The sequence below is a fragment of the Phoenix dactylifera genome, chromosome 2, assembly GCF_051530095.1.
Source record: "Phoenix dactylifera cultivar Ajwa chromosome 2, Ajwa_hap1_PhDact_Kaust_v1.1, whole genome shotgun sequence".
NCBI classification, from domain to species: domain Eukaryota; kingdom Viridiplantae; phylum Streptophyta; class Magnoliopsida; order Arecales; family Arecaceae; genus Phoenix; species Phoenix dactylifera.
Window position 1 is genome coordinate 34,613,427 of NC_143191.1, and position 24,624 is coordinate 34,638,050.

General features: G+C 46.2%; 3 protein-coding genes across 3 annotated transcripts; all 3 read left to right on the forward strand.

Annotated features, from left to right (window-relative positions):
• Positions 1-110: 110 nt before the first annotated feature.
• On the forward strand, positions 111-1,118 carry LOC103701716 (uncharacterized). The gene has a single exon (XM_008783879.2). The coding sequence runs from the start codon at positions 111-113 to the stop codon at positions 1,116-1,118; it is 1,008 nt and encodes a 335-aa protein (XP_008782101.2).
• Positions 1,119-11,863: 10,745 nt separating this feature from the next.
• LOC148714770 (uncharacterized) lies at positions 11,864-12,631 on the forward strand. Its single transcript, XM_088714666.1, has one exon. It carries the CDS (start codon positions 11,864-11,866, stop codon positions 12,629-12,631), a length of 768 nt encoding a protein of 255 aa, XP_088570792.1.
• Positions 12,632-16,498: 3,867 nt separating this feature from the next.
• LOC103701633 (aldehyde dehydrogenase family 2 member B7, mitochondrial) lies at positions 16,499-24,322 on the forward strand. Its single transcript, XM_008783774.5, has 11 exons — positions 16,499-16,765; positions 18,012-18,149; positions 18,299-18,441; positions 18,570-18,723; positions 18,809-19,038; positions 19,540-19,629; positions 20,778-20,951; positions 21,049-21,186; positions 23,114-23,251; positions 23,334-23,395; positions 23,829-24,322. The coding sequence occupies exons 1-11, from the start codon at positions 16,675-16,677 to the stop codon at positions 24,100-24,102; spliced, it is 1,632 nt and encodes a 543-aa protein (XP_008781996.1). The 5' UTR covers positions 16,499-16,674; the 3' UTR covers positions 24,103-24,322.
• The last annotated feature ends 302 nt before the right edge of the window (positions 24,323-24,624 follow it).

Here is a 24,624-nt window from a genome sequence, read left to right on the forward strand (position 1 = left end):
GTGAAGCAGGTGAACCCAGTGGACTTGGCAAGTGGAGGGACTTCCGAGGAGGCGGTATTCCACGATTGCAACCCCGGGGTAGGGGGTTGTGATAAATCCATGGGTGAATTATGAAGGTCCTTCTATGGAATTGCCGTGGCGCGGGAAAGCCTTCTTTCGCCCCGGCCTTTCGTAGGGTTGTGCAGCAGCACAATCCGGACATTTGTGTAGTATTGGAAACCCGGTTGTCGGGACAGAGCTTACAGAAGGCTAGGAGAGCGGTACCGAGGTCATGGGGATTCTACTCAGTGGAGTCTCAAGGGCTATCAGGAGGTATTATTGTTACATGGGCGCAAGGACCATGTAAAGTGGATATTTTCCATGTCTGTACCCAGGAGGTGATTATGGTTATTTCGGAGGGCAGTATGAGGCCTTGGGTATTTGCTGCGGTGTATGCCAGTACTGATTTCAGGGTGCGACGGATACTGTGGGAGGAGGTGTCTCAGCTGATCAGTTTGGATTATCCTATGTTAGTAGCAGGTGATTTTAACTGCATTACAGATCCCTCTGAAAAGATGGGGGGTAGACCGTTTACTTATGAGAGGAAGATTACGGAGTTTCAGGACTTTCTGACATCGACTGGATTGATAGATCTGGGATTCTTGGGCCCCAGGTATACTTGGTGCAATAATCAGCAGGGTCGGGCTAGAGTGTGGGAGCGACTTGACAGAGCTTATGGGACCGCTGGATGGGTTCAGTGCTATTCGGATCATCGGGTGAGCCATTTATCTAGGATAGCGTCTGATCATTGTCCTCTATTGGTGAGCACAGATGTACACATTCCAGTTCGACCCCCATTCAGATTTAAGAAGATGTGGCTATGCTATCTGCGGTCGTGGGGGATGGTGAGGGAGGCATGGAGTACACCAGTCAAGGGTGACGCTATGTACCGGGTGTCCCGGAGATTGGAGCTGACGAGGAGACGGTTGAGGAGGTGGAACCGTGAGGAGGTTGGAGACATCTTCAGGAGGATCGAGGAGGTAGAGGAGGCTATTACCAGATTACAGATGCAGGAGGCTCAGGGGGGGCCTTATGGAGGGGGAGATGGTAGAGTTGAGGTCACTTCTGTCATTGCATGACTGCCTCCTTAGACAGCAGGAGATTTTTTGGAGACAGAAATCGAGGGCTCAGTGGATTGTGGAGGGGGATAGAAATACCAGATTTTTCCACCAGGCGACAGTTATTAGGAGGCATCAGAACAGGATCAGGGCCATCAGGGGTGAGGATGGGCAGCTGTCAGAGGATCCGGATATGATTCAGAGGATTATGTTTAGCTTTTTCAGGGCCAGGTGGACTGAGCAGACTACAGGAGGGAGCACTGTGGATATCCCATCGCCTTCGATAGGGGTATCTGAGGATGAGACTGTTGCACTGATTAGACCGGTGTCGGAGAGGGAGATCAGAGAGACGATGTGGTCCCTAGAGGGGGACAAGGCTCCGGGGCCGGATGGCTTTCCTCCGTTGTTCTTCCAGAGATACTGGATGATTGTAGGACGAGATGTGACGGCGGCCATACAACAGTTTTTCGATACGGCAGTGATGGCGGCAGATTGGCAGCGGACCTTTATTACCTTGATTCCGAAACGGCAGGACGCTACGGAGCCGAGTCATTATCGCCCGATTAGCCTTTGTACGACCTTGTACAAAGCTACGGCGAAGATCATTGCCGCTAGGTTGAGAGTTGTTCTCCCTAGACTCATTGGTCCAGAGCAGGGGGCTTTCCTGGAGGGGCGGAGCATATCTGACAATGTGCTTATTGCCCAGGAGTTCATGTTTGATCTCGGTAGGGCCCCGATGAGGGGAAGCTTGATGGGGATCAAGCTTGATATGGAGCGGGCCTATGACAGGATGAGATGGGATTTCCTGCAGCAGTCCTTGCAGGGGTTTGGCTTTCATGAGACGTGGATTAGATGGATTATGGGCTGCATTCGGATCCCTTCCTTTGCCATTCCGGTGAATGGTACGCCATCCCGGTTCTTTGTGTCATCTGGAGGGTTGCGCCAGGGCTGCCCCCTATCCCCGCTATTGTTTATTATTTGTGTAGATGCCTTGTCTAGATCCCTACGCCAGGCAGTGGACACTCAGGAGTTGGAGGCTTATAGACCGGCGGTTGGGGCCCCTGCGATATCTCACTTGCTCTTCGTCGATGATTATTTGCTTCTTGCCAGGTCGACGCGACAGGCGGCCCGGGTTATAGGTCAGATTCTTCAGGACTACTGTGCAGCATCAAGACAGAGGGTCAACTTGACCAAGTCAGCCATCATTTTCAGCCCGAAGATTAGATTGGCTATGAAGCACTTGATATTGGAGACTTTAGGGGTGGGTGAGCAGGTGGGCACGATGACGTATTTGGGCATCCCATTGTCCGACCGGCGGTTGCGGAGTGGGGATTGTTTGCCTAGCGAGCTTTGTATTAGACGCAGATTAGCGGGGTGGCAGATGCATACACTATCTATGGCAGGGAGGATCACCTTGGTGCGCTCGGTTCTTACATCGGTCCCTATCTATCTGCTTTCCAATGCCATTGTCCCGGTGAGATTCCTGCGATCCCTGGAGCGGTTGTTTAGGGACTTTATATGGGGGAGGAGCAGTGGTAGAGGTGGTGTTCACTTGATGGCGTGGGAGGTGGTGTGCCAGCCGACTAGTAGTGGTGGTCCGGGGGTTCAAGCCTTGGCAGTGAGGCGTGAGGTGTTAGTAGCCAGACATGTGGCTAGATTTGTGCTTGAGCCCGAGAGTCTATGGTCCTCGCTGATGAGGGCTAAGTATGGCGCCTTCGTACCGGGTGTGCGTGTGGGACGTCGTCATTCCCCGGTGTGGAGGGAGATATGTGCCAGAGCTACGGTGGTGCTTCCGGAGATCGGATGGGCTATTGGCGACGGTCAGTCTATCGATGTGATGGAGGATAGGTGGGTGACTGAGGTACCACTTTGCTGTATGCCGACCATGGTGGACTCGACGAGATTAGCAGGGTGGAGGGTCAGTGACCTATTGGATGCTGAGGGGGGGCGATGGAGGGAGGAGTTGGTTCGGGAGGTATTTGGGGAGCAGTTGGCGGAGTTGGTCTTAGCCCGAGCGACCCCTAGGGGGGGAGGCGGATAGGCTAGTATGGATACCGACGGGGTGATCTCGGGTGTGAGCTAGGGATCTTCATGCATTGATCAGTAGGGAGCCAGTACGACAGATTGAGGGGCGGTGGATATGGAGGATGCGGGTTCACCTGCGAGTGGCACTCTTCATCTGGAAGGTGGCGTGGGGTTGCTTTCCGACTAGGAGTTTGTTAGCTCGGCGTGGTATGAGGATCTCTCAATGTTGTGAGGAATGTGCAGATATCGAGGAGACTATGGAGCATGTTCTTTTGCAGTGCCCTAGGGCCCGAGACATATGGAGGAGCTCACCGATACCGCTACCGGCCTCGGTGGTGTTGGCGCAGGATCTGATCCATCTGCTGAGAGACTCCATGCGGCGCCCCAGATCTATTGAGGCAGAGATTTTTGTGGCGTACCTGTCCTACCATATATGGTTGGATAGGAATACCGGTATATTTGAGGGGAGGAGGGCGCCTCCGAGGATGGTGGTAGACCGGGCGATGTTGCTTGCGAGGGAGGTTATCGGGGCGGCTTTGGTAGTCACTTCTGGGCTGGTCAGGGACATCTGGGGTGCTCATCACGCTGTTTCAGCGCCACGGTTTGCCTTTGTTTCTTGGGCACCCCCACCCCTTGGCTATCTCAAGGTGAACTTTGACGGCAGCAGGTCGGTAGATGGTATGTGTGGAGGGGTCGGATTTGTGATCAGGGACCATCTCGGCAGGATGATAGTAGCAGGAGGGCGGCGCACGCCTGGATTTACAGTGGTTGGAGCAAAGCTGCAGGCAGCCTGGGAGGGTATATCCTATGCGAGGCAGATATTCGGGGCCGAGCGGGTGTATCTCGAGGGTGATTCATCGGTGGTGATTGATTGGATTTGGGGCGTGGATCGGTTTGGGGATGGCCATCCCCTCATCCGAGAGTCCCGTAGGATGGCTCAGATGATGGTTGACTTTCAGGAGGCACATGTGTTTAGGGAGGCGAACCGGGCAGCAGATTGGGTCGCCTCCTTTGTCGCTCGGCACTCAGGTGATATTCTGTGGACGTCTGATGCAGACGTCCCTTCACAGTTGTACTTTTTACTTTTCCGTGATTTGAAGGGCTGTACTCACATTCGAACTATATGACATGAGTAGCCGTTTTTACCAAAAAAAAAAAAGAATGAGGGTATTTTGGTCATTTGAAAATGGTAGGCCAATGTCATATGTTTGCTTGGTGTCCCTATGAAAAATCTAAAGATTAGGGCGTCACTATAATTTTCTCTTATTTGATTAGTAGAAAGAGCTAAAATCGATTGCTAGATTGGTACCATCCATGCTTCCTCTTAGAATTTTCAAAACCTGAGATTCTTGATATGTACTAGGATAGAATATTAATCATGATTATTATAATATAGATATCTTACACGTTCAATCTTCCGTGCTTTGCCCATGCTCGTTTACTAGCATTTTAAGAAACACTAATCCATCACGTTAAACATATCTTGTTGATTTTCCCACAGAGAAACGCATATTCTTCACAGCTCATCTTGGATTTTACCCAAGGCCGCCTTCCGCGTTTCCATTTAAAATATGCACAAAACTTTGTCCACCCAACTTTTATAACGCTCAGGCAAGTGGGCATCACGTCTGGGTGGGTCCCGCATGTCTTCGAAATATTATTGTCGAGTGTCGTCGGAACTGGGTGCGCGGTGCACGGTGCACGCCACGTCTCTCTAATTTTCCAAATCTTTTCCAATGTGCTTTAAGAATTTGGGAGAAGATGCGCTGGGGCTATTTTATACCAAACAAGTTTCACGGTCAAAGATCTGAGAGCATTTTTAAGCGATATACTGGATATCTCCATGATGGACATCTGATCATCTCACCCATTCCCGCAAATTCGAATATGGGGCCCTTCCGCAAAAGAAGGGATTGGATAGCATGTGCATCAGATGAACAACAGATGCAAGATATACTCAGGATAACTCGCTCCAGTTAAAATTGGTCGTACTCGTCTGGATGGAAATATATCTTATGCATTGAATAGATTACTTTGGCTGAACAAAGGGGATTGGGGATAGCATAAAAATATTGAGGAAAAGAAATTATGTATTCAACCTGAGACATCTTGAGAGGCTTTTTTTTTTTCGTGGACATCTGAAAAATAATAAAATATTCCGTGGCCAACTTCTGCGGGCATCCGCACATTCCATTAATAAGTTGTCGGAAAATTTTTTCTAGCAATTTAAAGAAATTAACATTGTGAAAAATTGTTCTTACTTCACATAGAAAATTGAGGTCTGTCCAAAAATGACTGTCTGTTTGCATTTATCGATTAGAAATTTTATCCCTGGTTTTCTACTCTAATTACCATTTTATGTTTAATATTAAGTAGATACATGAGCATGTGTAAAATAGCCATATTTATGCACACATAGACATGAATCGGTATTACGAGGAAGAGACCAAAAAAATGTTTTAGTATTTTTTCTCTTATTAGATAGCTCGCTCTCTCTCTCTCTCTCTCTCTCTCTCTCGGTTAAATTAAAATAGTAGTAAAAAAGAATGCGTACCCGGTCCCTATTTTATATTCCCTAATGATGCCAGATGATTCTGTTAAATCACCCAGCACTCTAAATATTGATCAAGTATATATGTGCATGCATCTACGCACGCGCGCACATCGACACACGTTCGTACGTACATTTGTATATATATCTATATATATCTATATATATATATATATGTATGTATGTATATACATACTTATGTGTGTGTATATATATAATTTAAAAATATTTTTATAGTTGATGTGAGTCATTTTGACCACGACATGGATTGTACATGATTCATAAGTGAGATCGCCCATAATGAAAAGCTGCTAAATTTTTAGAGGCTATAGCTTACTCATACAATATTTGCTTGAGGTGTTTTTTTTTTTTAATCAAGTAATTTGTTGAGCCCTATGGTATGATGCCATCCTTTAAATGGGTAGCGTACTAGACAATCAGAGCCAAATTCTATCATTTAAGTATTGAAATCAAAGTATTTTTTTTAAAAAAAAATTGAGCATGCATATCTTCTAATTCAAAAAGAATTAGGTAAAGCAACTCCAGACAAAATCAATATATAAGTCGAGATCTATCTAATACAAGATTTTTAGGTTTTTTATGATTATTTCACTAGTCATATCTATTTTATTAAAGCTATGTTCTCTTTTAAATAGAAAAGAAATTTAACTTAAATTGTACAAAGATGGATCTTATAAGTATAAACGGAGATTATGTAACTTAGTTTGTGTTCAATAAAGAAAGAAAAGGAGACCTACATCCTACTTTCGCTATTTTTTTTATTTTTTGTAATTTTTTTTAAAATATTCGAGTTAAATAGATTGAGACAATTACTTTTTTTTATTTATTATAATTTATTACCATTCAAGAATAGTTAGAATAAAAGAGAAAAAGATCATATCCTTTGCATCCCATGATGTGATTTTCTATATAGACTTATGTATAGAAATCTTCTTTAGCCATGTGGTTGTCGATATAAGGAATGCTAATACTAGTGGTGGTATTAAGGCTGTAAATAGATCGGGTTGACCTGTGACCCGACCCGATCCATTTGAAATTTAGATAATTTTGGATTTTTTTAACCCGACCCAAATTTGTAAAATTATTTGGATCTGCAGGCCGCAACCCGCGGGAGTGCAAATAAGTCCTGCAGCCATGGATGGGTTGACTGGAATGGACCCGACCCAGACCTGAATCGAACCCGAATATTTTGGATTGGGTCTGGGTCATATATGGACTCAACCTGACCCGAATTATTTGTTGGGTCAAAAATTGTGGCGGTGAACTCGATTTGATTTTCTATTGGGTTGGATTTGAATCCAATATTAGGACCCGAACAAGAACTGTGTTGGGTCAAGGTCACTCATGATCCGATCCAATCCGACCTATTTGCACCCCTACGTGGTAATTTTTTTTGGTCATTAAAGTTTATTAAGTTCAACTTGAGTATAGTTCTCCATTCGCCACGTAAACACCGGTATTAATGACATGACTTTCTGCATGGGGTTCAACTTGTGTAGAATTTTTTGTTCGATGTGTAACTACTAATACCAATATTAATAACAAGAGTGCCTATTTGGCCATTATTAAAGTTCACTTCTTAATGTATAACAGAAATTTGATTATAAATTTTTTTATTTATTATAATCTATTATATTATTAAATTATATTTCAAAAATAATTAAAAAATAAGAAAAAAAGGCACCTTATATATTGCATAGGGCTCTTATCAATGATAGTAATTTTTGCATCAAAACTCAGCTTGTGCAGGCAACCTATTTATAACTATAATTTATTGATTGCTATTCTGCAAGATAAGCAATTGAATAAACGAACGGTAAAAGATTCAAACTCCTACCATCCGTTCAAACATTTCGTGCCGTTGCCCACGTTTTAGTTCTGCCAGGCGACGAGGAGATGAGTCATTGAGCACAACTAGGACAAACAATCAGCACAACGGTCAAATTTAATAACGTAGGAAAAAATTGAGAGTTCTTAGATGACAATTCTTAGTAGAAATACGACTAATATGACTTCCTCGCAAAAAAGAACACGAAAGGCTTGATAATATAGTCACGTCATTGCTTTCCAAAAGACCTCATCGGCTTATTTAAATTTATAGCTATGAAACAGAGAGCTACCAAAAGTAATAATTTCCGTTAATAAAACCTTATAAAAAAAAGGGAGTTCAATGTATAAATTAATAACACCTCCATCATACGATTGTTATTCGTAAAGCAAGAGAAGACAATTTGTAACAACTCAGAACTTCATTCAAAATGGCTAATCGGAAAGTTTTTTTAGGATTTCTTAGTTCATTTCGCCAGGCTAAGAATCCAAATTTATTCAAATTCAATCACAGGCATTACGAATTTACGATCAGCTTGTGGTTAGCTCAAATATAGATGTCCCCTAGTCTACATAAGTCATGAGTTAGGTTCGCTCCGATACCATTTATAATAACTTATGACTTTACCCAAAAAGCTAGCCAAAAGGTATTATTCGAGTTCTTTGATCCTGCATAAGTAACCAAGATCTACTCAGTTAATAACTGATGTGAGACCAAACATATGTCCGCACAGGTCCTCACACAATTTGTAAAGAAACTTTTACTATATAATGCAATAATAGAAACTCTTGCTCTCTCATCCATGATCCCTAGTATTCATATTCCTTCGGTTTTAAAGTAGTAATTTTTTTTTTGATTATTTTTTGGTAAATTAATAACCAAATCTTTGATATGTAAAATTGTTTGGCAGAAATTTGGAAACTTCCAACCGAAGGCTTATAAATCACTCAAACCCCCAAAAAGAAAGCCAGCAAATGAAAGAATACAGCAATTTTAGACCTTGATTTCCAAATCCTTCATAAGACTTTGTGCTTGCTTTCATGAAAAGAAATGACTTCCATTTTGAAAGTAAACAACATGGGAGTTGGCGCATCGAACGGCAACAAGATGGTGATGGCTTGCTAACCTCAACGACTGCTTTCATGTGCTGGTTTTTGAAGTTATTGTGACTTTGTGAGCTTGTTTGTAGCCAGGCACTCTTCTGTTAATACTGGAAAAAAGAACAGTGTCTTTAGATCTCCTGAGAATGTACAGGAAAACTTTCCTCATAGGTTATAACCATATCAATATATCACCCTTATAGTTGGAAGATGGCAGATCAACAGACTTGGATAAGCTGAAGTCTCATGCTAAAGGAGTATTGGAGATATATGCATATGAGGATGCTGCATGCTTTTTCAGAAAACAACAACAAAAAAAAAAAAAAAATAATGCTAGAGGAAAAGTTTGAACCGTCGACTCGTGGTGACTGTTGAAAATTAGAGGCACAAAAAATAAAATAGCCGCATAGACAGAGGCACTTGGAGAATTTTCTTATAATAGTAAAGTAAATACTTTTGATGATACGAAAATTGAAGCCTACCTTGACGGGCAACTAAGAATAATTTGCTCAGTTATCTTTCTTGGTAAGTTATTGGTTTAACAAGAAAATTTGGCACGACTGGAATCAGTTATTTATAGGAAGCAATTTATCATGATTCAATTGCCAATTTATAAGAAGCAAATGGGACCAATGTTTATATACAAATGGGAACTCGAAAGTAAGGGCAAAGATAAAGGTAAAACTCCTGCGGAACGGGGGGAGACATCCAGGGCTCCGGCGAGGCTGGGGCCGTGGGTGACTCACTGACCCTCGGACGCGAACGTGGCTCGGTTGAGTCGACGCTTTCCGACAGTCTTGGAGCCGTCGGAGGCGCCCATCGAAGCCGCTCGCAGGGAGTGGGAAGGCCTCTCGGTGGTGGCCCGTAGCCTCGGCCGCCGGGTGCCGGCCGAGTGGGTGGCCAAGGATGTGGCCACCCGAGGGAAACTGGTAGGGAAGGTGGAGGTGGTGTCGCTCGCCAACGACCACCTAGCCTTGAGGTTTGGGTCGACGGCCGACCGAGACCGAGCACTCAATGGTGGCCCATGGGTGGTGGCGGGGCAGCTTCTCCCATGGAGCTGTGGGTGCCGGAGTTTGTGCCGGGGGAGGTCGCCGTGAAAACGGCCGTTGTATGGCTCCGGTTACCCCGGCTCCCGCCGGAATATTGGTCGGCCGTGACCATACTAGAAATAGCAACCCAAGCGGGGCGGCCGCTCGCTGTTGACGGGGTGACCGAACAACGGTGAGCCATGGGTTTCGCTCAGGTGAAGGTGGCGATCGATGCCACCGAGCCCCTTCTTCCGGGGGTTCTGATTCGGGGGAAGACGAGGGTGCGGTGGCAGCCATTCGTCTTCGAGAATATTGCCGATTACTGCACTGGATGTGGCAGGATTGGCCACTCGGTGATGGCGTGCCGTTAGTCGGTGCCGGAGCAGTCGGAGGAGGTAGGGGTGGATTTGGGGGCTTCTCAAGTAGGGTCGGAGATGGGAACCGGGGAGGTCGATCAAGGGCTGATCTATGGTCCTTGGTTAGTGGCGAACCGACCCCGGCTCCCGAGAGGGCCGCCGCCGCCGCCGCCGCCGCAATCGGGGAAGACGGCCGAGCCGAAGGCCAAGGTGCCCTCGCCTTGGCCGCTGTCTCCGAAAGACCGGGCCAGCCCTCCGGTCGTACCTCCTCCGGACCTTGACGGTTGGCAGAAACCAACCAAGATCGCCCGCCGCCATTCGCCGCTGAAATGCACGCCGATGGAGGGGGCGGGCGACGGAGCACCGGACTCCCACCGCGGCAGCAACCGAGTCGACTCGTCCTTTCAACCCAGAGTTGGCCTGGTCGACTTGGACGGCGGGCCAAGTGAGGCTGGGCCGGCGGTGCATCGGGCCGGCCCGGTTGTGCTACCCGGCCCACCGAGCTACGCGGGTGGGGCCACGGGCCCGTCTGGCAAGCGGCCCAAGGACGATGGGCCGCGAGCCGACAAGGGCCCGATAGGCCTGTTTGGCATAGGTTCGGCGCGCGCACGTGCGCTGCGTGTGATGCGCACGGCACGTGCACGCGCGCGCGTCATACGGGTGCCGAAGGCGCCCATGGGGGCGCGCGTTCCCAGGATGATCCGCGCGCCCAAAGGGTCGATCGCGCGCGGGGCTGGTGGGCCGCGCGCGCCTGGCGGGCCGCCCATGCTTGTTGGGCCCCGCGGGCAATTGGCTCCGAGCGAGCCTGTTCGTGAGCTGGCTGACCCCGGGTTCGCTCTCTCGGGGCTTGGTCCCTTCCAGTTTGGCCTCACGGGCGAGGGGATGGACCCGACGAGTAGGCATGACGTGATGGAGCCGGAGACTATAGGACGAGAGATGCTCGGGTCACCAGGAGCACTGAGTGTGCCAGGGCTGATGGACACCACCGAGGACCCAGCACGGGGATCATCTATAGTATTCTGGTTTGGTTCCCCGCCCCAGGTAGGGGAGAGACCCCGACCGGAGACCCCTCCGGCGGGTACTGGAGTCATAGTAGACCCCCCGCAGGAGTCTAGCCCGGGCGAGCGTGACCTAGGCGGAGAGGCCTATGGGGCAGGGGGTCGGGTGTCGGTCAGCCACCCCGAGGCTGAGCAGCTAGCTCAGGCCTCCCGGGAGGGGGTACCCCGGGGGGATAGTAGGGAGAGCAGTGATGACCGGATTGCGGTCGCAGGGGCCACCAGTACACCGGCGGTGGATCATCCGACGGTGGTACAGAGGGTCCGAGCGGCTATTATGCGGGTTGTCTCCGGAGTGAGTGAGGATGACGGTCAGCATGGGGGGATGTACCCCGAGGTAGTGCTGGACCCGATGGCCTAGGGGGTGGATGAGCCTGTGGCCGACCTCTCAGACTTTTCTCCATGAGGATCCTAGCATAAAATTTCAGAGGGGCGGGTAAGCCGTCCTTTAGAACGTCGTTCAGGAGGTTAGTGCAGGTCCACAGCCCAGAGATCTGCTTCCTCTGTGAGACGCGATTGTCTAGTAACGGACTTCGTCGTGTGCAGCGCCGCTTGGAGGTCGACTGGGAGTCCTATGCGATAGACTCCCAAGGGCTTTCAGGGGGTATTTTGGTATTATGGAAACGGAGGGGTGGCGTCAGTGGATGTCTTCCACAACTGCCCCAAACAGGTTATCATGATTATTACAGAGCCTGATGCGGCTCCATGGGTATTGTGTGGGGTGTATGCGAGCACTGATTATAGGAATAGGAGAGTCCTCTGGGACGAGATTACTAATCTGATTGCCCAGGGTTTTCCGACTATGGTGATAGGTGACTTCAATTGTATTCTAAATGCGAGTGAAAAGAGAGGAGGACGACCCTTTACCGATACAGTAGATCGAAGAGAGTTCCGGAATTTTGTATCTCAGAATGGCTTAGTGGATTTGGGTTTCTCTGGACCACGATTCACATGGTGTAATAATCAGTCTGGCATGACTAGGGTTTGGGAGCGGATAGACAGGGCTATTGCGAGCCCTGATTGGATCATCCGATTTTCTACCTACCAGGTCAGACACTTATCCCACATTGCTTCTGACCATTGTCCACTGTTGTTATCAACAGTCTTGGACTCTGGCCATCACAGCCCTTTCCGTTTTGAGAAGGTGTGGTTGTCTTACCCTCAATCCTGGGATATTGTTCGGGAGGCATGGTCCTTGCCGGTGCACGGCAATGCCATGCAGAGGGTATCACGAAAGTTGGAATTAACTAAGAGGCGGCTCCGCCGTTGGAACTGCGAGGTTGTGGGAGATATTTTTAGGAAGATGGAAGTGGTAGAGGTCGCCATTAGCAATCTTCAAATCAGAGAAGATCAGGAGGGTGAGCTCCCGGAGGCAGATATGATAAGTCTACGGGGGCTACTTGCTGATCATCACTCGTTGCTACGCCAGCATGAGATCTTCTGGAGACAGAAGTCCAGGATTCAGTGGATTAGAGAGGGAGATCGGAATACCAGTTTCTTCCACCGGACGACGGTCATTAGGAGGCAGAGGAGCATGATTCGTTCCCTGCGAGATGGGACTGGTCGGTAGGTGGAGGGGGAGGCAGAGGTTAGTCAGGTATTGCTAGATTTCTTTCGGTCCAGATGGATGGAGGATAGAGATCCTGGGGATGTCGGCCAGCTCTCGAGGGCAGATACGCAAATCGGAATGTCGGAGAATGTACTCCTGGTTCGACATGTGACAGGAGAGGAAGTGCAGGAGGCGGTCTGGGCCCTGGCAGGGGACAAGGCCCCAGGGCCGGACGGCTTTCCACCTTTCTTTTTTAGGAGATATTGGGGCGTCATTCGGGTTGCAATGGTGGAGGTAGTGCGGTATTTCTTCAGTCAGGCAGTGATGCCTGATGATTGGAGAGCTACCTATGTCACGCTGATACCGAAACGCCAGGATGCGAGGGAGCCCAGCCATTTCAGGCCCATCAGCTTGTGCACAACCCTTTATAAGGTGGTGGCAAGGATAATGGTGGGCAGGATGAAGCATCTGCTGCCAGGCCTCATTTGCCAGGAGCAAGGTGCTTTTGTGGGGGGTAGAAATATCTCTGATAACGTCATGCTGGCCCAAGAAATGATGTGGGATCTTCGACGGGCCTCTAAGCGACGAAGCATGATGGCTGTCAAGCTAGACATGGAACGGGCTTATGACAGAATTTGGTGGAGTTTCTTGCGACGCGCTTTAGAGTGCTTCGGGTTTCATGAGACCTGGATTGAGTGGGTGTTGGGGTGCGTTCGAGGGTCGAGATTCTCTATCTTGATCAACGGCACGCCCTCCCCCTTCTTTAGGTCTACTATGGGGCTTAGACAGGGATGTCCTTTATCCCCATATTTGTTCATCATCTGTTCAGATGTCCTGTCTCGGGCTCTGCGGGGTGTTTGTGCTAACTGGGAGCTGGAGGCGTTTGTTCCCGCCCCAGGGTCTCGGTCTATATCGCATCTACTATTCGCAGACGATTGTCTACTCCTGGCTAGGGCGCAGGTAGAGGATGCACGAGTACTTAGGAGAGTATTAGCGGAGTACTGCGCAATGTCGGGACAGAAGGTAAACCTTCAGAAGTCAACAATTTCCTTCAGCCCTAGCACTGAGCATAGGGTCAGACAGGAGATTCGGGGGTTACTTGGGATGCCGGATCAGGACGGGACCTGGAGTTATCTGGGAGTACCCATCACGGGTCGGAGGTTACGGGTGGCGGAGTGTTCGGGTCTGGTACAGAGGATTCAGAGCAGACTGGAGGGTTGGAGGGCATCTTCACTCTCCATGATGGGTAGATTGACGCTGATTAGGTCAGTGCTAGCTTCCATGCCGGTCCACTTCATGGCCAACACAGTGGTTCCGAAAATAGTGCTAATGAGGATTGAGCGGCTACTTCGGAGCTTCCTGTGGGGGTCGTATGAAGGGGGTCACGGGATGCATCTAGTGGCATGGGAGAGTGTCTGCCTACTAGTGAGTGATGGTGGCCTCAGATTTTTGTCTCTTGTGGAGCGACATGAGGCGCTGATTGCCCGACATGCAGCTCGATTCACGCTGGAGCCATAGGGTTTCTGGAGTCAGACCATGGCTACAAGATATGGCCGAATCGGCACTGTAGGGGCGATTCGCAGTGGGCATCGCTGTTCATTCATGTGGCGAGAGATCGCTAGATATCTTCCCACGGTCGAGGAGAATACTAGATGGTTGATAGGCGATGGGCAGAGTATTGATGTGGTTGGTGACCCATGGGTGGGTGCCCTACCCTTGAGACTCTGGCCGACTATGGTTGATATTGAGGCAGTGGAGGGACTGCGGGTCTGTGACCTCCTTGTCCCAGGCAGGGCTGCCTGGGATGTGACTAGGTTGGGTCACATGTTTGGGGCACACCTGGCCGAGAGGGTTCGGTCCCTTCCGATTCTGGGGTATGCGGGTCCGAATACCCAGGTGTGGAGCATGTCGTGCAGGACTGGAGTGAGGGTGGGGGACCTCTCCCGTGTGCTCCGGCCAGAGCATGAGCCAGGACCGGAGTGTGCCAGGGTCTGGCGCCGAGGCCTCCATCCGAGGGTCGCACTGTTCTTATGGAAAGTCGTCTGGGTTCGGCTTCCGACAAGAGCAGTACTGAGCGAACGGGGCTTGAGGATGCCCCCGGAGTGCGGGGCATGCGGAGCCGATGAGTCGGTGGACCATGTACTGTTTCAGTGCACATGGGCGAGGGCGGCGTGGTGTGCGGCGGGGCTGCTATGGAAGGGTTGGACCCGAGGGGACCAGTTCTTACGAACTATCCGTTGGTGGTCGAATAACCCATTGACACGCCAAGAGGCGGTTAGAGCGACCTGCACATCATACCAGATATGGCTGGCAAGGAATGCTCGAACCTTTGGTGAGCAGAGCAAGTCGCCAAGGCTCGTAGCGGAGAGCGCCCGGGTGCAGGCGGCAGAGATTAGTCGTGCTTCCTCCTTAGATGGACTTTTGATAGCTCGAGATATCTGGGGTTCCCCTTCTGCCTCGGCAGCTTCTCACATGGTGTTTTTCACCTGGGAGCCCCCACCCCCAAGCTTCCTCAAAGTCAATTTTGATGGGTCAGTGCTGGATGGTGGCACGATAGGTGGAGCGGGTTTCGTTATTCAGAACCCGACCTCTAGGGTAGTGGCGGCGGGAGGCTGTCAGTTATTTGACTGCACGATTCCTGGAGCGGAACTGAGAGCTGCCTGGGCGGGTCTTCGACACGCTCAGCGTGTGATCTCAGCTAGATCAGTCATCTTGGAGGGTGACTCGGCTACGGTCATTAGTTGGATCCAGGGGGGTCTGAGAGCCGGTGTTGCCGACCATCCCTTGATCCGCGATATCTGGTTGATGATGAGGGACAGAGGGGTGGTCCAGGCGAAGCATGTGTTTAGAGAAGCTAACGGAGCTGCGAATTGAGTGGCCACGTATGTGGCTAACCATGCCAGTAGTACCCTATGGGCAGGGGACGGGGAGCTGCCCCGGGAGCTCCGGGATGTTTTGTTTTCCGACTTTATTGGGTGTATCCGTACACGTGTTATATAAATCTCTCGGTTTACCAAAAAAAAAAAAAAAAAAGAAGAAGAAGGAGAAGGAACTCGAATCAATTTAAAAGCTCAATTGAAGCCGCAGGATCAATGCATGACTCTTTTTCTTCGATGGTTTGCCTTTCCAGCCGTTTTTTATCTCTTTTTTTTTCCATTTTTTTTTTCATTTTTTTTCTCTCTTTCCTCCGCCTTTCTCTCTTTCTCTCACTTCATCTAGGTCATATTTTGGATATACATGCATTGCTTCTGTTTGTTTCTTACGTACTGTTAGCTCCGATGAACATTGCACGTGTACTGTGAAACAAACTCTCAAAGGATATCTTGCTCCTTGAATGCGACTCTTGAATGAGCTCTCTGGCTCTTTATCACTCCACTTTATCCAACAACCATGGAAAACATCTCGCGCCATACAATTACATGGCTGTTTTTTTTTTTTTTTTTGTTCTTTTGCTGGAATGAATAATTCATATACTTTTATTATAAATATATCTAATAAAATTAAAAAATAATAAGCTTCGAAATGCTCTAAATAGCTTTTATTTTCTATCTAGTAGAATATTTTCGAAATAATTGGCTACATAACAGGGAATACAGTCCGCAGCTTTGTTTATCTGTCTGAAAATATACCCGATCTGAAATGCCACTCTATCACCCTTTCTGACCTAAATATCTGAAAGCAGGGCGCGCCCTCCACCGAACGGCATAAGTTGGACGGAGATGGCATGAATTATTTGTGTGGATAAACCCTTACAATTAATAAAAGTTACAAAATGTTTATTTTTTTATTGCCTTTGAAATATTAATTATGACCCGTTCTTAGCCTCATGGCGATTATTTTATTATTTTTTGGACAGCTTTCTAATTGTCCTCATCCAAGAAAAGACGTTGGCAAATGGCCTTGTCAATTATATTTATTACCTATTATGCCCTTCCTCGCCGATGGAGGGCCAGCCTCGATATAATAAATAACTGGCCCCTGTTATCCGAGCACAGAGAATCACAGAGATCGTTCACTACCGGAGCAGTACTAAGAGGTGGGTGAAGATCTCGTCAATTAAGGCCATGGCGGCTGCGCGAAGACTTGCGTCCTCCCTCCTTTCGCGATCTCTCTCCGCTTCTTCTCCTCGTTCTCTCACCTCCCTGTTTCGCGGAGGTGATCCCCTGTTCTACTGTGATCCTTTTCGATTCGTGTTGTTTCCGTCTAATTTCTCGTTTTTCTTGTTTAGAAGTGGATTTTTAGTTGTTTTCTTTGATCGGGTGCCGCCAAAATTTGTTCTTGGGACGGTCTGTACTTGCAACTGCCGTCTTTGGTCCTTTTCCCCCCTTTTTTCTGGAGAAAAAAGCTCCTTCTGGACGACTCTTTTTTGTTGATTCTTGATTTTTTAGTTACTCCATTCGGGAAAAAAAGGGGTCGGTTTTTTTATGTTCATCTGTGATTTTGGGACCGGTTTTTTGATCGAAAGGTTCCTCTGTTTTATACTTCAAGAAAGTTTACTTATTTGTTTTCGCTTCCCGTGATTCTGGAAATCGACAAAAGTTATATCTCTCCAATTTTTGTAGTTTGGGTATGCAGCTTCCGATGCAGATCGGATGGAAAAATCTTTTGCTCGTTCTCGCCAGTCAAATCCCCTGCGTCCGGTTTGGCCCTGTTTGAGTGACTGTAATCAGAAACTGAAACATCTGCATCATTCGACGTTTGATCTTCACATTTCCCATTCGGTGTCGGACCATTTCATTCCATAGATGGTTCTTTCCATCACGGCATCCGATCTTGGAGGAAATCAATTTAAAAGGAGGAATAAATTATCCTCTTGGTTTTTTATGGACTCATTCTTCTCGAGAAAAGTTTCTTTTTTTTTTTTTGTTTTCGTTTCATCTCGTTACTTTGGGAAGCTAGAGACATATATCAGACAGAAATGTTATGATAAACTCAGAAGATTTAGTTTTTTTTAAAAAAGATTTTGTACAGATTTTGCTCGCTGCCAGTAGATGCAAATTGGAAGGCAAAATCTGTTGGGCTTCGAAACATCAGGATGATTCCATGTTGTTCCTCATGGCTCCTATTTATAAATAAACCGTCTCATTTTCATAGTAGTTGGTAAAGGCCAACAGGCTTAATCTCTTCTTTCTCTTCTTCCTCAAAAAGGAAATAATAAGCGCTTTAAATAAGTAAGAATAGAAAGAAAATCACTTACTAATCAGCATTTATTTTACGTTATCCTATATGTGCTTTAAATTCAGAGAACTAGCTGAAATTTCTTTGTTCTTTTGGTCTATGGCTTCCCCTGCTTTAGAATTTTCTGTTTCATTTCAGTATGCATCATAATTAAGCGATTCTAATGGAGTGCTTTTCTGTTTCTTGACTGAATCTGGTTGCATTCTGGGATACTCATCTTCAGATGGAACACGTGCCTCCGAATTTGGGGTTCTTCATAGGTTTAGCACCGCAGTTGCCGTTGAAGAACCGATCACGCCACCAGTTCAAGTACAATACACACAGCTTCTGATCAATGGGCAATTTGTGGATGCGGCATCAGGTACATTGCTTTGTTATCATAAAAGCTTCTTCTTTTGTTAAAGTAGACGAAGTATCTTCTGGTCATTGGAATATCAAATCTGCTATGATCACTTTGTTCCTTGGCGGATCGTATAACGAACTAACATTTGGAAATTCCGCTGCTTGCAGGTAGGACATTTCCAACATTAGATCCTAGGACTGGGGAAGTGATTGCCCATGTTGCTGAAGGAGATGTCGAAGATGTCAACCGTGCCGTTGCTGCTGCCCGCAAAGCATTTGATCAAGGACCGTGGCCTAGGATGACTGGCTACGTAATGCTCTGAAACTACTTGTTTCTATTTAGTATCTCAAGGCCAAACCAATCTCATATAATTTCATCCTAGTGTCATTCATTAAGTTCACTCAGATTGTCATGTTCTCTTGCAATTCTTTGGTTCAGGAAAGGTCACGCATACTTCTGCGGTTCGCGGATTTGATTGAGAAACATAATGATGAGATTGCAGCACTTGAGACTTGGGATAACGGGAAGCCTTATGAACAGGCTGCCAACGTAGAAATTCCAATGTTCGCTCGTCTAATGAGATATTATGCTGGTAAAAAGGCATCAAAGCTGATGGTGACAATAGGATAATGCTTTATTGTTTCTGAACTTTTTGGTTGACTGAATGATTCCTGCAGGTTGGGCAGACAAGATACATGGACTTGTTGTGCCAGCTGATGGTCCGCATCATGTGCAAGTCCTGCATGAGCCAATTGGTGTTGCAGGGCAGATTATCCCATGGAACTTTCCACTTCTTATGTATGCTTGGAAGGTTGGCCCAGCACTAGCATGTGGGAACACCATAGTATTGAAGGCTGCAGAGCAAACTCCTCTATCTGCTCTTTACGTCTCCAAACTGTTGCATGAGGTTGGTGCAGTAATTGGATCTTACTTTCTTTGAACAGCTAGAATTGGATATTTCTATATCATCTTTTTGATGTTTGACTTCTCTTCTTCAAGATCTGCTAATAAGGCTTAGAGTGGGAGTGGGTCCCCTTCTCCTTGAGGCCATAAATTCAGCCTGAACTAGTTGACATTGATATGAGACTGTTTAGCTTTAAGTAGGAGTCTTGATGTTTGAATAAGGCGTATAGGTCTATAATTAAAGAATTTGTGAGTTCGATGCATCTTTTTAATGGACTCAATGTTACTTATCCAATGATACATCTTGTCTTTATATTGGCAAAATATTCAAATGAAGGACATCCTCAGTAATTCTTAGAAGAGAGGGGGCAACAAATGCCTTAATGAGAACATGTATGAGGAATCCAATACTAGTCCTCTTCATGTAGTTATAGTGTGCATGGATTAGTTATGGACTTGATTATGTTGAATTAATCTTATGCTGCAAATGCTTGTCATGTTATAGGCTGGGCTTCCCGAGGGTGCTATAAATGTAATCCCTGGATTTGGTCCAACTGCTGGTGCAGCTCTTGCGAGTCACATGGAAGTTGACAAGGTATTCCAAGAACTTATTCTTTTGCCAATATATAGAATTTATCAGTAATGTGAAATTACAATAAAGCATTTATTTATAATGGTTTTTGTCATTAGTATGGCACATGGAGCTAATTTCTACATTATGATTGGTGTGAGATGTATAGTCTCTTATATCACACTCCACTGTTTAATAGCTATTAAAATGTTTTCATTGCACTTTATTTATCATGCCATTCCAAGCATTCCATTCAAATCAAAATAGTCTGCATACTGTTAACATATCTCGGTTGATCAGGACATTGAAAGTGACATATTAATGGAAACCTACTAAATTTTGGAATATAGCAGTACTAAATGATTTTGCATAATAAGACTTGCATGCTTCTATGCTCGTAAAATTTAAATCCTATCTTTATCCATGATAAGCCTTCGGGCATCAACTTATAGATTAGATCTAAAATTGAAAGTTGGAAACTGGAAATACTACAGGCATCGACTTCCTAGCAGCAGTGTGCTGTTTATGCACTGTTCAAGAGTATGGTATTGCAAACAATTGGAACTTTGCCTCTGTTCTATGGTGACCTCAATGGCTTTGTATAGGCTTCAGGTGTTTCCACCAAAAATGCGCAAAGATAGTCTTTTTATTTTTTAGGGGAAATTCTAAGACAACCATTTTGACTAGCTTCTAGCAGAAAATTCTCAAAATGGAAATCAAGTTACCTCAGATGCCCATATGAACCTGTTAGCATCTTTTTAAGGAATAGAATAGGGACTATCTAAATTTTCCAGCTTAGCTAGGAGTTGTTAAGAGTGACTTGAGAAATAAATGATGCAATAGCACTTGTGGCTACCTGTAGAATTTTCCTAATTGTACTTTTTTTTTTTGAAAATTGGTAATAAATAGCTCAAAAAGTTAGAACACTAGAACAAAGGCATGATTCTTGGTAGCTGGAGATTGATGGGTTGAAATGCTTATCATCAAGTTCTTATTTCCGTTGCAGCAGATAACATGTGGTAGTCATATAGTAAATGCATCGCTTTGATGATTGTGGAGGGAATACTACCAATACATGATAAGATAGTTCTATTGCAGTTAATGTGAAAAACTTGGTCCTTTTCTAATGCCTCTTATATCTTCTAATTTCGCATTTTTTTTCTTATTTTCAGCTTGCTTTTACCGGATCAACTGATACTGGCAAGATCGTACTTGAATTGGCTGCAAGAAGCAATCTTAAGCCAGTGACATTAGAGCTTGGAGGCAAGTCCCCTATGATCATAATGGATGATGCCGATGTGGACCATGCAGTGGAACTTGCACATTTTGCTTTATTCTTTAATCAGGTTTGTTCAATAAATTGCATTTAATGTTTACACCTAAAAACATGGAAATATTCTTGGAGAATGATGTTATGAGGACAATTTTGATGCTTTTGTACAGGGACAGTGCTGCTGTGCTGGGTCTCGTACATTTGTGCATGAAAAGGTGTATGATGAGTTTGTGGAGAAAGCAAAAGCTCGTGCTTTGAAGCGTGTTGTTGGTGACCCCTTCAGAAAGGGTGTTGAACAAGGTCCTCAGGTATGTTTAAATCTTTCTCTTCTTCATTCATGTCCGGATTATCATATATAAAAAGGGGAGGGCCTTGGCAAAACGGAAAGGTTGCTTCATTGTGTCACGGGCTTGAAACTAGGGGTGGCAATCGGGTCGGGTCGGGTCAGATACAGGTCGGGTCAAAAAAATCATAAACCTAAATCTGACCTGTTTATTAAACAGGTCAGAAATTACAACCTGAACCCGACCTGTTTATTAAACAGGTAACCCGACCCGACCCATTTAACCTGTTTAATAAACGGGTCGAGTTACCTGCTTAATAAACAGGTAAACGGGTCAAGAAACCGTTTAAGATCCAACCCTCTCCCCTCCCCGTTCTCCCCTCACAACCTCACCCGTCTCCATTTTTTTTTCGGGTAAAACCTCACCCATCTCCTCCAAAACGGCAAGACCTCCTTCCTCTTCCTCACCGTTCCAGCCCCAAAGACGCCGCCTCCCCCTCCGTTCGCCGCCGGCGGCCGCCGCCCACCTCCCGGAAGCCCTGTTTAAGACCCAACCCCCTCCCCTCCTCGTTCTCCCCTCACGGCCTCACCCGTCTCCTTTTTTTTTTTGGTAAAACCTCACCCGTCTCCTCCAAGATGGCGAGACCTCCTTCCTCTTCCTCACCCTTCCAGCCCCAAAGACGCCGCCTCCCCCACCGTTCGCCGCCGGCGGCCGCCGCCCACCTCCCGCCCTGCCTCGGAAGTCGGAAGGTCCCACGACCCCAACCGCGGCAAGCCCTGGGCCGTCGACCCCCGCGTCTCCCTCCGCGGCCACCACTTCCTTCTCCGCTTCTCCGACGACCCCTCCGAGCCTTGGCCCCCTCCTTCGACCTCGACGCTGGTGGCGCCGTCGTCGTCGTCGAGTCCCTCCTCACCGACCTCCTTGGCATTATCGAAGGCCTCGGCAGGGGGAGGCAATAGCCGGCTCCGGTCTTCGACAGAGGGGCGACGGTCGGAGGGGCGACAGCCGGAGGGAGATCTTCGGCGGCTCGGCAGCCGGGGGAAGAGAGGGAGAGATGGAGGAGGGAAAGAGCCCGAGGGCTCTAGGGTTTCTTAATTTTTTTTAGTTAGTTTTCATCTGTGATCTCCCAGCCATTGGATCTTGGTCCTCTTGAAACCTCCATTTATTTTATGTGGGATAAAATCAGGCCCAATAAGGCCCATCTATTAAACAGGTTATACGGGTTAAACGGGTCAGACATTGAAAACCTATATCCGACCCAATTAATAAACATGTTAAATGGGTCAACTTGTTTACGACCCGAACCTGTTTAAGCCAAATCCAAACCTATTTATGGCGGGTCGAACACGGGTCGGGTTGGCGGGTCGGGTCGTATTTTGCCACCCTTACTTGAAACATAGACATGGGGGTAAGACTACATATATTTGACCTTTCCCAAACCTCGCAATGGCGGGGGCCTTGTACACTTGGATGCTTTTTCATATATAAACATCTAAGTAATTTTCTTCTCTTCCTATTGGCTATCACTCAAATTTTTTGAAGAGCTTATAATGATTACAAATTTCCACAAAGTTTTTATGATCAAAGGATTAGTAAATAGCAATTAGCATCGTTCTGGTGTTGAAATAGAGACAACCAAAAACACGAGCTTCATTTGATCAAAGTCTGCAGAAAGGACAAGAATTCATTTGGAAAAAGCTTGGTCTACCTTATTAAATAACCTTATTAATGAAATGTTATATTTAACATGAAGAAAACTATAGTGACAGAAGTGGAGACATTTTATATAGAATGCTTGCAGAAAACTAGTGGACATCTTCCTTGACGTTTTCAGAAAAACCAGGCTCCCTTCTTGCCTTTGATCAGCCTAACTGCTTCAAATAAAATAATGTACCTGTAGGACTTCAGAAAGGTGATAATGATGATATATTGTGGTTTTTAAATATCACAGATAGATGAGGATCAGTTCAACAAGATCCTGCGCTACATCAAATCTGGCATTGACAGTGGGGCCACTCTTCAAGCAGGAGGCGACAGATTAGGCAGCAAGGGTTACTTCATTCAGCCTACCATCTTCTCAGATGTGAAGGTATGGTTCACTTGTACCACTAAAATTTCCAGGATAGCGTATATTCATTTTTGACATAAACCCATTGCACGATGCCTTTTAGGATGGAATGCAAATAGCACAAGAGGAGATCTTTGGGCCTGTTCAATCCATCTTAAAATTCAGGTGGGTAACAATTCTCCAAGTATGCCTTTTTTTTTTTTTCTCTCAATAAGACGGAAGATGGATTCATATAGCTCTAGTATAAGTGCATCCCACAAAATCAGAAAATAAAATATTACAAAGAGGCTCTCTACTTCAATTGTATAACATTGCATGTTTTGTGGAAGTGTATAAGTTGAGCCTAGTTCTGTATTTCCTCTTTTTTTTTTTGTCATGATAAGTGCCTGATTTATCTTTTCCTCCATACCCTATAGAAGGTCCGCAGGCTTTAAGCATAAAGGGCTAAGTAACATCTGAGAGACTGCATGCTAAGAACATACTGACAACCACTCTTAGATGCTAGCCTTGAGGAAATGATCTTTAAAGTAGCTTTGGAGTAGGGCTGCTGCTTGATTGCACTTTGGTGGGTAATGATCATATTTCATGTTGATGACAGTGATCTTAATGAGGTGATACGGAGGGCAAACACCACTCGTTACGGGCTGGCTGCTGGAGTTTTCACCAACAACTTGGACACTGCCAACACCTTGACGCGTGCCCTGAGAGCTGGAACAGTATGGATCAATTGCTTTGATGTCTTCGATGCTGCGATTCCTTTTGGTGGCTACAAGATGAGTGGGCAAGGAAGAGAAAAGGGCATCGATAGCCTCAAAAACTACCTACAGGTTAAGGCAGTTGTGACTCCATTGAAGAACCCTGCATGGTTGTGAATCTCCTAACATCATGGTCTTCTTGCTATTTATTTTCTGAGACACCAGGGAGATGATGATGCATGACCTCTAATAAGCTTGACTGCTATCTGAGTATATGTGGTTTTGGACTTGTGTCTTGAAAATCCCAAGCTTGTTTCTGATGCGACGTGCCATGTCTGCCTAATAATAATGTAGAACTTCTCACTTGTCCCAGTGACTCGTGAGGAGAGCTTAATTATTTGTCTTATGATTTCACTTAACTGCTATTTGGCCGAGATAGGTTGCTATCTATGACATCAATTAAGCTTATGAGACTCTCCTTTTAAAAAAGATGGGTGGCGACATCATGATTGTCTTAAATTCCACCAACACATCATTGTTAGGTGCCATGCCGAGATCGACATTTGGAAGCCATGAACCAATTAGGCCTCAATAATCCTTGCATTCTGGTGTTATCTTTATAAACTTTTTCGGATCCTTTCAAGTAACAATAGAGCAAAGTGCAATCTTTTTTTTTTTTTTTTTTTTTTTTTTTTTTTG